This window comes from Emydura macquarii, unplaced genomic scaffold, assembly GCF_026122565.2.
Source record: "Emydura macquarii macquarii isolate MOO-44397 ecotype Brisbane River unplaced genomic scaffold, CSIRO-AGI_Emac_v2 contig_705, whole genome shotgun sequence".
Classification (NCBI taxonomy): Eukaryota; Metazoa; Chordata; order Testudines; family Chelidae; genus Emydura; species Emydura macquarii.
Window position 1 is genome coordinate 16,213,080 of NW_027130842.1, and position 14,847 is coordinate 16,227,926.

At 38.8% G+C, this 14,847-nt stretch overlaps 1 protein-coding gene across 8 annotated transcripts in view; it reads left to right on the forward strand.

Moving 5' to 3' along the window:
• ZDHHC14 (zinc finger DHHC-type palmitoyltransferase 14) overlaps positions 1–14,847 on the forward strand; it is a 219,287-nt gene that overhangs the window by 123,706 nt on the left and 80,734 nt on the right. For all 8 annotated transcript variants that reach the window (XR_010918667.1, XM_067542473.1, XM_067542472.1 and 5 more), the window contains exon 4: positions 10,112–10,249. Coding sequence is in view for 7 of the 8 variants with exons in the window: in XM_067542473.1 (XP_067398574.1) it covers positions 10,112–10,249 (138 nt within the window). In the remaining variant the exon portion in view is untranslated. The remainder of the gene's footprint in view (positions 1–10,111; positions 10,250–14,847) is intronic.

The following is a 14,847-nucleotide window of genomic DNA, read 5'->3' on the forward strand; positions in this document are numbered from 1 at the left end:
CGGTGGGCTCAGTGGATGATCTTGAATAGAGACATCATGGTGTCTCTTGGAATTAGAGACTGGGTCCCAATGTCCATGATGACTTTCCAGTCTCTTGCACAGATCTTGGGTCCCCTATAGGATCAAGCCCTTAATACAGTACATGAGCTATTGTGCCATATTTATAAAGTTTGACATCAAACGTTAGATGTTTTCCCCCGCTTCTTCCTTAATATAAAAAGTACCCTTTAACTCAGTGGTTTTTATAGGGGCTTTTGTGTGCAGCAAATTTATTTTTTATTTGAATGTTTTGAGAGGTAATAAGTTTAGGCCTTAACATATTTTGTATTAAATTCAGATTTCATTTTAAACAGCTTTATGTTTAAAAAGAGAAACTTCTTATAATTTAAGTAACAAAATAAAAAAATCTGATTTAAATTAAAAAACTCTAATTTTTATTATTTTTAATAATTGATTTTTATCCATCCTGCCTTGTTTGCATCAACGTAGTCCTGTGTGATGAGAACGACATTAATGCGAAGTAAGAACCTTTTAGTTTGTGCCTGCAGCATCCCCTAGGGGAGTTACAGGGCAGCATTTTGGTTTGCACTGCCATTCATCCCCTCCGGGTGTGAACTCCCCCCAGTATGAACTGCAGGGCAGGGTAAACATAGCCATAGTTTTGATTGGTGAAGCTGAAAAGGGGGTTGTTAATTCTGCAAAATCCCAAGGACAATTTTTAGTGCATTTGACTGTATGCTGTCAAAGGGTGAATAGGTCATATTAAATATTCAATTAATGTATTAGCTTTCTATCTTTGCTATTTGACATTTTAGCTGTATTAGAAGGAAAAAAGGAGAATATGAATTTTGTGTTCATTAAAAAACACTTAGAATTTGAACTGGACAAGCTACGTATTGTATTTTACAGAATCTTTTTGTTACTCTCTGGCCCATCCTTTCAAGTTAAGGTTTATACAAAGTGATGTTTGCATCTTGCTATTGCATCAAGGTAGGGGAAAGAAGGCAACTTTTAAATACTAACAAATGCTTCTTAGGTTTTATAACAAATCCAGAGCAGATGCTGTAAACTAAAAGACCAACCTTGCCTAAAATGATTCATGTTAGAAAATGTCAAAAAAACATTTCTATTTCACTTATTAGGTATTCGTTTCTCATCAAACATTTTGATAGAGAAAAATACTTTAAGACTTAAGGAGGGTCTAGGGTGGCCTGACATGACTGCTTGGGCTATGGTGCTTAGAAATGGAAACAACGATTAGGAATTTAAAGAGTCTATACTATATGATGAACTTTGAAGAGACGAAGCTCTTTATTTCCTAGCTGTAAGATATATTTTTAAGTAATGATTTGAAAAAGGACACAATGAGCCTGTTTAGGCCCTAAATATAATCTGCCTTTAAAGTTTCATATTAAAATAGGAAACGTTATCCTTTTTACCCTACAGTAACTTTATTTATTTGAGAATTCAAGCAATTAATAATTGTTCTTAAAAATTACTATGCAAAAGTCAGTGTCCCAGGGCCTGGAAAGAGATGTTGGGCTAGATACAGAGGCAAGTTTAAGCAGCCGTGACTGACTTTTCCTAGTTCCTTCTGAGTGTGCATAATTTAGACCAGTGGTTCTTAACCTTTCCAAACTACTGTACCCCTGAAGCCTGAGTCCCACCCCCACGGGGCTGAGGCATGTAACTTAGTTTCATGGCGCCCCTGTGGCTCCAGGCAATTGCCTTTCTTGCCACCCCCAATACCAGCTCTGCACTTGCAACCCCTCTAAAACCCCAGGTTAAGAAACACTGATTTAGACTCATGCTCCAAAATATTTGCTCTCACCAGTACATGTGCTATATACATATTTACCTTACACATCACTTCTGAATTCACACAATAGGTATAAGGAAAACCAGGTTGGTGTAACTTACATGCCAAGATGCTGAAAAAGAGAAGTGTAACAGGAAAACATCTAACGCAAATGTGCAAGAAGTAGTAAAGTTTAAAATAGCAATTCCTACTGTACACCCTCTGACTCCCCAGCATTCAATTTGTATCAACGAAGACTCGTGTACATTAGTGAAAAGCCACTTAGAGATGTATAATTGAACTTGTATTATGCAGTCTCTATGAATTTGGCCCCTTAAGTATTGTGGGTTTTTCCATTAAAAAATACCAACATATTCAGTAAAGTTCTTATTCCCACCTTCTGATTCATCACTATTTTTCAGACACTGATATTTTTGGTTCCACACATGAGTAAATCTACTTCAAAGGTACTATGATTATGGAAAAGTAGTTAAAGAACTACAGAAACATGCATCTTATTTGGAAAGTGAGCACAAAGTTACCTGTACATAGCATGTACATATTGTGAGACTTTCTTGGGCACCAATGTTTCCCTGGTATGATATAGTCCCTTTACCCAGGGAGCTATAGTTATTAGTGCATTATTGACTAACTTTTGGTGTTGGGGGTAAGGAGCAGAAATTCTGTAACTGATAAAATTAATTTAAAAAGATATTTACAGTTTTGAGAGCTTGCTGATCCCACTGAACAAGAGCAAATTACTTCTTGAAAAGGACATGCAGGGAGTGTCATGAATCTACAGGTTCAGTGTGATGACCCCAGCTTTGAAACAGTTTCTAGGAGGAACCCCTTCACTGTGCCAGACCCTCTCCGCATCTCACTCTTCCTCCAGGGTAAGCCACGTGGCTTCATTGCCTCCTTAGACAGGACCCCTGGGCCTTCAGCAATCATGCTTCACACTGTGAGCTCTGTTCAGTGAGTCCAACTGGGACAGACTTCTGATGGAGATTTTACATTCTTCGGGGATTAATACCCCTCACTAAGCATTTGCAGCATTGTCAGAGCAGTAGGTTTATTTGTTAACTGGAACACAGCATCGGAAGTCCTTAGGTTAGTAAAGAGAAATGAAGATTAAAGCAAAGTCCATTCTGGTTAGCCCAGAGCCCCAGCCAAGTAGTAGTGAACCCCTAGATTCAAGCTCTGTCTCTCCATCCGACCGCCTTTGTCAGACTACAGGTGAGAACCCTGATGCTTTCCAGGAGTTAACTAATGTCTCCCATCTCATACTGCTTTGATCTCAAGCTGGGGATTGTTGTTCAGCTTCCCTAAGAAGAGGCAGGGAAATCCATATCCCTCTGGGTCATTGTTTGCTAGGTGTCAATGTTCTGGTGATTGGATTTGCCATTATTTTTTCAGAGACTCCATTGATGTGGAGACTGAGGCCGAAAGAGCTATGCAACACCCACACCCATCTGTCTCAGCCTGCCCTAAGAGCAAACAGTCCTCTTCTACCCACTGGATAAAAATGCACAAACAGGAAACTGAGGCACAAACAGGACTCATAAACATATTACAAAATATTTCCACTTTGTCACAGGGAGCAAGGCTAAAAAAGGAAACCTATAAGGAACACATTCTCTTTCAAAGCAAGTGAGCTATTTCTCAACATGAGTTGAGGTCTCACAGCCTTGTAAGATGCCATCTTTTTTACCTCTCTTGAATATCCACAAATTCTTTTTTGTGACAGAATGATCTATTTGTAGAGCAAGCTTGTGCGAGAAAGAAAGGCAGAAGGAGAAGGAAATTTTATCAAAATTGAAATGGCATCTTATTACTTTTCACATTTTATTGAGAAGAGGAAAATCTTCATTTCATTGCCACAGTTTTCTCATCTAGGCAGAAATAGCAGAAATTTCCTCTTCCAAATATGTGATCATTCAATTCCAGCCTCCTAAAATGTTGAGGACACAACTCAAATGACAAGAACTCGTTTTTTCATTAGAGTTTATTAGGCCACAATTTATTAAATTATAGATGAAGCAACTCTAAACTCCAGAAGTCTTAATGGTGCTAGAAATTTGGGTTGTGTCTATTCATGTTGCCAGTTCTGGCTGTTCCCTCTTTTTATTCATTAACAGCTTAAGTGAAGTTCAATGCAAGGGGCCTCCAATGCAGATTCTGGCCAATAATACCACTCAGTATCAAACAAAGAGATGAAAACTCCTGACATTTCCAAGTGATGGGTAGGTTCTGTGGAATGCAACTTGTCTACCTCTCCCTTATATTGCAGGGCTGAGACCCCACTATCATTATCAGTAAACACCACTAGAAGTTATTTTACCCACGCTGTATGCACCACATTTCATAAATACTGCTAACTATAGACTTAGACGATATTCCCCCACTCCTTTACCTGCCACCCTATATGAAAAAGATGAATAGGACACTTAGCCAAAATTTTCATCCAGCACTTAGTAGGCTATATTTTAATAACTTGTTGGAAGGGAGATTAAATTGGGCCATACAAATTAGGGAACACTCAACTAAATAGACCCCTCATCCAGCATTCTGTTTGAGCCTACAAACCTGTGGTGGAAAGGAGAGTGAAAACAAAAAGCTGGCAAATAGGTAAAATACAACAAAGGATGGGGAATGGAAGGAAATAAATCTAAAGAGGAAACCAAATGTTATCCCTTTCCAATGAGATGCTACGGTTTAAATATTTGTAAATATAAGGTGTTTGCTCAAGTACCAGGAAAATTGAATCCTCTGGTATATCAGTTCCATTGGGGTGAGAGTAACCCTACAGATAAACAAATACACATATGTAGCTGAAAGATGAGTGGAACCAATCCCTCAGCTTTCTAGCCTATTGTGATGTCACATAACATTGTCTCAAATTACTTCCCATAAGAAGGGATGGGGCCCAGTTTATTCACTTCTTATAGTTCTACCAAAATATAAACTAACTCTCACTTGCACATTTTAACACTTCTTAATTTCCTATTCGAGCTGGTTGAAAATTCAATTATAACAAGTTTTCATGAAAATATTTCAGTATTTTTTGGCTAGCTTTTTCTGTCCTGCCCATAAATATGGATGTCTGACTAATTAACCTTGATTGACAAGGAATTCACCTTGAGAGAGCCTTTCTTACTTAAAGAGGTATGTGACAGAAAGAGAACCAGGGAGTGGCAGACTGGGATAAAAATATCAGGTCACTGTTTGGTTAGGAAGTCAAATATATTGCCACTCAACTGCCTGTTACTGAATACCCACATCTGAGATACAAGATGAACAGTGTTCTGCCTGGACCGATGACAGGTGTAAGGTTTGATATCTTCTGACTGCAAGGTTTGAAACTGGAGCTTTATGCCACTGGAGATGTTGATTCTCCAGCATAGCAATATATGAGAGACTGAGTGTGTTTAAGAAAGGCATTCTCCAGAGATGCTACATGGAATTTCCTTCTTTTGCAGAAAGGTACCTTTTGTAACCTAACTCTTAGGATCATGCCCCTAAAATGTTTTGCATAGCTGTGACCAAATGCACCCCTGTATTCACACCCTATATATTACTGTAATAATCTTTGTGCAAAATATTCCTTGTGAGGTATCATTTGAAAACTACTCACTGGTCAATAATGTAATGAAATGTATGTAGCAATATTATATGTAAAGTTGTGAATTCCCCCTATATGATATTGGTAGCATATGTTCAAACCCACATAGCCCCCGTTAGGCAGGATTGGCTAAGCAGGTTTATCTTAAACAAAGGAATGTGTTCTTACCTTATTTTGCTTATAAATTTTGCATATAAGTAGTACATAAGGTCTTGAGACAGCAAGAGTGAGACGAGGCAAACCTGCATTTCAGCATACACAGGGGAGAAGAAAGAGCATGGGGGGCACCTTCACCCCCAAACATTACAGCGCTGCCTTTAATGTTTGAATAAACTTTGCTTTGAGGGGTAATCCTCAGAAGAATACACTTCAAAGAGGGGAAAAAAACACCCCTTCACCCCAGAGAGCTCTATCTCTCTCGCTTGCTCTTTCACCTTAGAGGACAAAAGAACCAGCCCTTTGGATTTGAGATCAGATCCTGACTTGAGAATTTGGTCAGCTAAATTGGTGGGAACATGTAAGAATTTTACCTTGAACCAAGTCTACTTTAAGTTTCTGCATGATAAAGTGTTTTATCTTTATTTCTCTTTAACCATTTCTGACTTTAATGGCTTATACTCTATCTCTTTGAAGTTAAATAAACTTGTTTTATTCTTTAATCAAAACTAATCCAGTGTTGTGTTAAACTGAATTGTTTGGTAATGCTAATTAAAGTAGCAAATTTTTGCATATTGACCTCTTACAGAGGCAATGGATCTCTAATACCTGAACTGTCCAGGAAGGGTTGGACAGTGCAGAAAACACATTTTTGGGGAAAATCCAGGAGAGGGAGTGTGTTGGGGTCACCCTGTAAGTGGTAATCAAGGCTGGTGGAAGCCAGAGTGTTGACTGGAGTATTGCTGGTGGGCTGCAGCTATACACAGCCACTCCGGGTGTGACCTGCATGCTGTTTGTGAAGCGTCCAGGTTGGAACTACAGCAGCAAAACGTTGTGAGGCACCCAAGGTTGCAGGGCAGGTGATGACACAATCCCTCACTAAGCTGAATTGCCACCCTGAATTGTGATAATTTCCATGCTGAATTTTACAATTATATTTTTCTCTGTGGTATTAACTGCTCATGTATTGCATCATGTACAAGTTATGTGAGGCAAAGTGCACTATAAAGTGCTTACCCATGCACAGTGCTCATCCCTTTGAAGCAACCGTATTCTAATGGAATTTCTAATCACTTCAGGAACCCACTGTGTGTTCCACTACAGCAAAGAAGTTAATAGCACTTTAGCATTTTAAGATCCTGAGGTATTTATTGGTAGCTTGATAAAATTGAAGATGCTGATTCTGAATTTTCCTCATTCCCAAGAACATTCAGTAACTTTACTCTAAATAACCACTCAGGAATTTGAAATAGATTTATAGCAGAAATATTTGGCCCAACAACTGTCACACAAAACCTTGAAAAAGCTAATCTAGTAAACTCAGAAGTCTGTGGTGCATTCTGTTTAACTTTTTAAATCAAAATAATCCTAAATACATTCTTTAAAAAAATCCTCTCATGTAGGTCTCAAACATAAAGACACAATAAAAACAAACTAGTGTGTTTGGACAGATGTGCTTCCCCCCTTCCTCTCCCCCGCGATAGAACTTGAGGACTTCAGATTTATAGCATGCCTTTCCTGTCTGACTACAAATACTCGGTAGCATACGTCGATAGTGCTATAAAAGATAGGGAAAACAAAACAGGCTTTGGATAGGCGTTAGGCTGAGAAAGGGAGGAGGCATAAAAGCATCTTTGTTATGTTCTGATCTTGAACTCCATTACATTTTAAAATTTTAGAGAGACAAGGTGGGTGAGGTAATATCTTTTATTAGACTAACTTCTGTTGGAGAGAGAGACAAGCTTCCAAGCTTCTTCAGGTCTGGGAAACATACTTAGAATGTCACAGCTAAATTCAAAGTGGAACATTGTTTATCAGAAGTAGTTAATGCATATTTCAAGGTATCATTCAAGGTGGTAATCATTCAAGGTGGTTCATTAACACTCCTTCAGGCATGGGGTGAAAGGAGGAGGAGAGGCAGGGAAATGTACCCACATAGATTTCCACTACAACTTCAACAATTACCAGCCATCCATTAAACTCTCTGGAACACTCCCACACTAGCATCAAATTCCTGGAGGCCCAGTCGGCTTCAACAATAGAACCCTACCAGACAACTATATACAAGAAACTCACGGCTCACCACATCTGCCTTCATAGATCCAGTAACCACCCCAAACACAACAAGAAATCTGTTATCCGTAGCAAGGCACTTATATACCACAAAATATGCTCCAAAGAGAAATTCTGAGGGATACCTTTTAACACGTTCAAAACAGCCTTCACGAAACAAGGACACTCCACCAAAGAAGTAAATCATATCATGGAATGGGCCAACCAAATACAATGAGAGAACCTGCTTCAATGCAGAAATAAACCACCCTCTGACCACACACCCCTAGTTGTCACCTACCACCCCACGTGGAACTCTTATCATCAAACAACTACAACTCATACTCGATGGGGACCCCATCCTGAAAGAAATCTTTCCTGAACCCTCACTTCTGGCCTTCAAACAACTCCCCAGTCTTTCCAAGCTCATCAACAGAAGCAAGCTTTCCACAGCCCTGGACACACCAACTCAAAGCGGTTCCAGACCCTATCAGAACCACAGACATCTCTCTCTGCTGCTACAATCATCAGCATTCCCCACAACACACCTTTTAAGATCCATGGTTCCTACACATGCCTATCACAATATATGGTGTATCTCATCCAGTGCACTAAATGCCCCAATAACAACTATGTGGGTGAAAGCAGACAATCATTATGCTCTGGAATGAACTCACACAGGAAATGGTAAAAGGCAAAAACACTTTTCACAAAGCAATCGCTCTGTATCTGACTTATCAGTCCTCATCCTCAAAGGAAACCTGCACAACACTTTCAAAAGAGAAGCCTGGGAGCTTAAAGTCATAGCTTTACTAGACACTAAAAGTCATGGACAGAATACATACACTGGATTGATGGCTTATTATTAAATCTATAATTCACTAACAACCTGCCCCCCAGCTGCATTCCCCCCCCCACACACACACACACTTCCTTTCCCCCATGACTGGAGGAGTGTTAATGTGCCACTTCACCTTGAATGGTCCCTTGAAATATGTGTTAACTACTTATGCTAAACAATCTGTTCCACCTTATATTTAGTTGTGACACTCTGAGGCTTGATATAGACTACATACTTACTTCAGTATAACTACGTTGCTCTTGGGTGTGAAAAAATCTACGCCCCTGAGTGATGTAGTTATACCAACCTTAACTCCCCATGTGGACAGCACGAGAGCTTCACCCATTGACATAGCTACCGCCCCACATGAAGATGGAGTTGTTAAGCTGATGGGACAGCTCTCTCCCATCAGCTTAGAGTGTCTTCACCAGATGTGCTACCAGCAGCACAGCTACATGAGTATAGCTACGCCCATGAATATTTGTAGAGTGGACTTGCCCTGAGTAAGTTTCCGAGCCCTGAAGAAGAGTTCTGTGCAAGCTCAAAAGTTTGTGTTTTTCACCGACAGCAGTTGATCCTATAAAAGATATTACCTCACCCACCTTGTCTTTCTAGTATCCTAGGACTGATACAACTACAACAACACTTCATACAATAATTCAAGGTTTTGTCATGAATATCAGTGTAGTTTGTTCAAAGCGAAGCTACAAAATGATTTTTCCTGACAATCTGCTGTTTGTTGTCACTAAATAACGTATTAAAACTCTGAAATTCTACCTTACCCAAGGAAAACCTAATTCTACATGCTTGGCTTCTGGAGTTACAAAGTTCTAATCTGTTGAACAGCAGCAGCATATCTCCCTAAGGTTCTGGAGAACAGTTCAAGTTAGTCTTTCCAGGAGACAGAAAACAAGGACTTGGTTTACTGATAGTGCAAGTGGGCATTCAGACAACTACCACTTTATATTATGCATTCACACAAAGTGCCCCCCGATTATTTTTCAAAAAATAAAGGATTTAAATCACAATAGGTTAAAAAAGCAAAGAAAAAAGTTGAGAAAAGTGAAGTTTTAAGCATAACTCTTTTCCACCAATCTGTATTTTAGTTGTTTTGCCATGAGAGTGGTTTGGTGTGGAAGCGTTGGTTCTAACGGAAAAAGAGCAGATCTGAGATGGAAGATATCATGAATAACAAAAGAAGGGAAAATATTTTATGTGCCATAATTGATGGGTGAGGTCTTAATGGATTCAGGGAACTCTCAAATGTATAATCCTAAAATATGTGACACAAAATTAGCGTGATAGCAAAACTACAGTTTTGAGTAGAAAAGAGAGAATACATTGAAAAATAAATCCAGATAATTAAACTGGTACTCTATAGGTGTCAGTGGAAAAATGTATGCTCCAGTGGTGTGAAAGCGTAAATTCATATACTTTAACAGAAGATCACCTCTGTTGTGTATTAATTTCTTAAATAATTGTAACATTGCATTAAAATACTGTTTTTTCCCCTAAGAAGTTCTCTGACTAGTTTGCAAATACCAATGAAATCATGATTTGTGCCATAATTTGTGGGAGGGCTTTTCTCAAGTAAAGAAGACTTTATTAATTATATTCCATTTTTTTCTACCTTTCATTTCAGAACGGTTTGATCACCACTGTCCCTGGGTAGGCAACTGTGTGGGGAAAAGAAACTACAGATTTTTTTATATGTTTATTTTATCTCTGTCCTTTCTGACAGTCTTTATATTTGCATTCGTTATCACCCACATCATCCTTCGTAAGTATGCTGGTGAAATCAGATTATGTATGTAGCCATTTGCTTGAGTTCTTATTTTTAATTTAATCTTTTGATCATCTAAGGTTTGGGGTCTTTTGTTTTTGTTTTTTTTACGCTTTCTCTGAAGCTTCAGAGCCCCCAATGATAAGCTGTGGTATGGCAAGCTGAATTCCAATGCCAGGGTTCCTATAGCAGAGTTCAACCTTAAAAATGCAATTTTTAATTTTCTTTCTGCTTTCTATCCTCTAGTAAGCAGTTCCCTTGAGGAATAGCTCATATGCTTTGTGCCCATGATAATGTACTGCAAATAATTCTGTTTGAACAAAGAAGACCTTTTAAGTGTGCTCTTCTACAGTAAGAGTGTTCACCTGCCATCATTCAAAACATTAATTATTAGGGAATATGTTCTAGCTATTTTACAACCTCTGTTGGTCTCCTCTAGTTTTATATCTCCCTCTTTCCTACATTTTTAACAGATAATTTGCTTAGACATAGACATTTGTAGACATGCATAGATATTCTTGAAACATCCCTATGTATTATAGGGTGTATGTGATAGGATAATGTAAGATATAATCATAAGTTTGATACTGTTTTTTATATTTGTATGATGGATTGTATTTGGAGGTATTTCTGCAGTTCTTTTGTTCCCCCCCCCCCCCCCAATAGCTGATAAATCCTAATTAATCCTATTAATTAATAAATATCTCAACTTCTCGTGAAAGAAGAAGCCTTTCAAACGCCAGACATTTCCATTAGGAATTTTAAAAACTACTGGTATCTCTCATTTGTGGTAGATAAGGATAGCCACCCTTGAACTGCTGGGTTTTTTTAGGTCACTTTCAAAGTTGGGCCTTTCTTGTTAGGTTTCTTTATACTGCTTACTATAGTTTAAACATGATAAAATAGTTAATTCCAGCTTTTGGTCTAACACATAATGCAGCTAGTGTGTTAATCACAGTGCTCACAGAAATGGTTACAGAAAAATCTGCCAACCCATGACTTTTTTAGTTATTTGAGCCCTGCACAAATGAAGCTGTTTCTCTTTCAAAAAACAAAACCTGCCACAGCTCTTTAGAGGAAGAATGGAAGCATTTTCACAAAGTTCCTAAAAATGTACAGTATTTAAGATCCCTTAAAATATACAGCATAGACTAGAACCAAGAGCAGTTTGAAATGTGGGGAGCCTGTGGCCATAGTCTGCCCTTTCCACTAGGTGAGTCAGCTCTAAATTAGTATTACTTGGAATATAGTCATTAGAAAAAAGGCATTCGGACTCTTAAAGAAGGAAAAATTAATTATTGGAAATATTTTTATTGTTACTATTTAAGCCTGTGTAATTTTTCTTATGCATGTGTACACACACATGTTTAGGAAAAGTATGTCCATGAGGAAGAATATTTTAATCCAAGCTCTTATTCTGGTTTGCCATTTTTAATATATTTTAAAACCTGATTTATCTGAGAGTATAAAGCCACTGCAGTTATGAGTTGATTTCCCTTTCCTTTCTGAAGACAGCGGTGCTTTTTTCCAGAGTGCACAAAATCCCTGAGATTGCTCCGGTATTTGATTTCTAACATGGCAGGTGAATTGACCAATTTACCATCACTCTACAGTGGTCACCATTGAAAAATCAGTATTTAAAACAGTGGTAATAATTCGATTAAGATTGGGGCAGAAGTTTTCTCATTTTATTCTTGAACAGCACATAGCACATTGTTGATGCTGCAAATATTGTGTAGTAAATGTTAAATGCTGACTACTCTAAAAATACCATCCGTTCAGGATTCTTGCTTTGAAGTCTCATCACCCTAGCATGAGACAGCAAAACCTCCCAAAAGCTTGTTTGGTTCTCAAGGGCAATGGTAGCAGGTACAAGTTTGAGCAACCCCCACACTGCTGATTGATTGCTAACCAGAACTTTAACTTCAGCTTTTGGATGTCATTTCTTGATTGCAGTCTTCAAAGGAGCTCTCTGCAAAAGTTGTATCTAACTGTAACCGCAGCTCTTCAGTTCCCTCAGGGTCTATCCTGCTTCAGGTATTCTTTCTGTGTTTCTTTCCTCTGACATCCAGTTATTTTTGGTTTTTTAAGTCCTGCAATTGTTTAGCTGCTGCTGGCCAATAAGTGCTGATAAGAAGTCTCCAGGAACCACAATTCCCTAATCCCAGTCTTTGTGTTTGGCACTGAGTGCTTCAGTAGTTCGCTTAAGCACCTCTGTGCTTTGGTGCTTTCAAAGCTTCAGTTCATTGCCTTGAGACTTTAGTCTTTCTGCAGTGGTTTGGAATTCATTCAACTTCAGATATACTTCCCTCTGTTTCACTTCAGGCTGTTCTCCATTGCTTCATCCCTTTGGTAGGAAGGCAGACCACTCAACAGCTTGGCAAAAAGCCTTCCTATCCAAGGACAAGATCCAAAACAATGCCAGTTTGGCAGAAAGGATATTCAAGGAATAATAGGTGACAGTTTGGACCATGCTACAATTTTTGGGTTTCATGGCCACAACTGTAGCTGTAATACCCATGGTATGTCTGCACGCAAGACTATCTCTAGTGGACCCTGAGAGCCCCATGAAAGCAAGCACCATCAGGACTTTCATATCATATCCAGAGGACTACAGACTTCCAGGCCTTCCTGATACTCCAGGAACAGTCTTCAACTAGAAATGGAATCCGAATTCAAAATCATCCTATCCAAATAGCAGTGACCTCAGATGTTTTCATCCAGGGATGGAGACCCTATACCGGAACTTGAGCTCTCCATGAGCAACAACTGAACATCAGTGTTCGACCAGGAAGGGTGGTTCTGAACTCGAGGAGGATCTTCAGACTCTTAATATCCCTAAAGATTATTCTGATTCAAATGGCAAACCAGGCTACCATGTTTTATATAAAACAAGCAAGTCAGCAGAAGGCTTTCTCTCTTCTTTCAGGAATCCCTTCCAATGAGGGAGAGGGACTCTGTTTTCCAAGAAATTCCTTAGTAGATTTATTAGAGCCTCATGAATGATCTCCCGAATCAGGTAGTAGTGAAACAGAACTCTTGTCACGGGGGACAGTGGATGTGGTTCCCTTCACTGTTCACCCCAATGAGAAAACATTCATCTTTTACTCATCGCACTGAGAAGGCAGTACGTTAACAAAACATACTTATTTTTCCATCCTCTGAGGAAGGAGGTTCCTGTATGCCTTCCCATAAGTCTGGCCAAATTCAGATGAGATAAATACTTGATCCTAGAAGCTTCATATTAGCCCAGTCAGGTATGGTTCTCAGATCTTTTGCAGATGGCCAAAGATTGTCCCACCAGGATCAGAGTCCTGGCTGTGACTGATGACTCAGAACTATGACACTTTACTCCATTCCAGTCTGGGAGCTGTATGTGTGACAGCTTGATTACTGACAAGAACACAGTAGGATTAGTGTTTTTGAGCTGATGGTTTGAGTTCTCTTACGCTTGGCCTTGTTGAAACAGTCTAAGAGAAGGAGTTAATATTGAAAGTTGTAAAAGTTTGCAAAAGCTGCTTGACTACCTTCTTCTCCTGTATGAGTCTAACTTAAAGATTAACTCCATCTGAGTTCACTTAGCAGCACCTCTTCATGAACTAGTCAAAGGTATCTGTTCAGCCATTTTTGTGTGGTTCTTGGTGGACTGATGCTTTTGAAACCTCTATTTAAAAAGCTGCTGATGTCCTGGGATATTATTGTGCTCCTGAAAAGCTGATGAAAGCTCTTTTTGAGACACTCAGAACCTGAGAGTTCAGGTTTCTGATATGAAAGGTTATTTTCCAACTATTAGTGACTTTATCTTAGACTGAGCTACCTTCAGGCTCTTGTGACTGATTAATCTTTACCAAATCTTAAAACAATAAGGAGCCTGGGACTCATCTGAGATGCATTTGCAAGGTAGTGATGGAGTTCCACTTTAATGAGCTAGCTTATCTTGACAATATTTTCCTCAGTCTTCACTGCCTACCTCATGAAAGATATCATTATAGGCATATGCAAAGTAGTCATATGCTCCTTATTCCATACATTTACAAAACACAGGAGCAATCTTGCCTCAATCTTTCAATCCTGCAGAACCTCCCTTGAAGTCCAAATGTCTAATACTTAGTGTTTTTTAACTTTGGGGGCATGTCCTTTGAGTTGGCCAAATTTGTGAAGCTTGTTTTGTCTTTTTTATACATCCTACAGGCTGTCATTGTTGCACCTTTTTTGTGGGGAAAGCTGTTTTATCCTTATGTATACTTACAGAAAGAAAACATACATTATTAGTTTTGCCTTGGTTCTTTCTGCCCACTGTAGTTGTTTGATTATGCTCTTTTTCTTTTGTGACATCCCCTTGCGCTATTTTCTTTCCAAGAGTGAGATTTCTGTACAGATAGTATCTTTGGAGAAGAGAAAATTACTTACTTTGTAATTCTGCTTCTCTGAAGAAATCATCTTGCAGGATTCTCGCTCGATCACCAACCTCCGCTGAGTTTCAGAGAAGAACTGCGTTTCAGTACAGAGTTTATCTTCAGATTCATTCACCTTTTTTTTTTTAGGCATTAATTTTTCAGCCTTTTTTTTTTTTTTTTTTTTTTTTTTTGTGATAG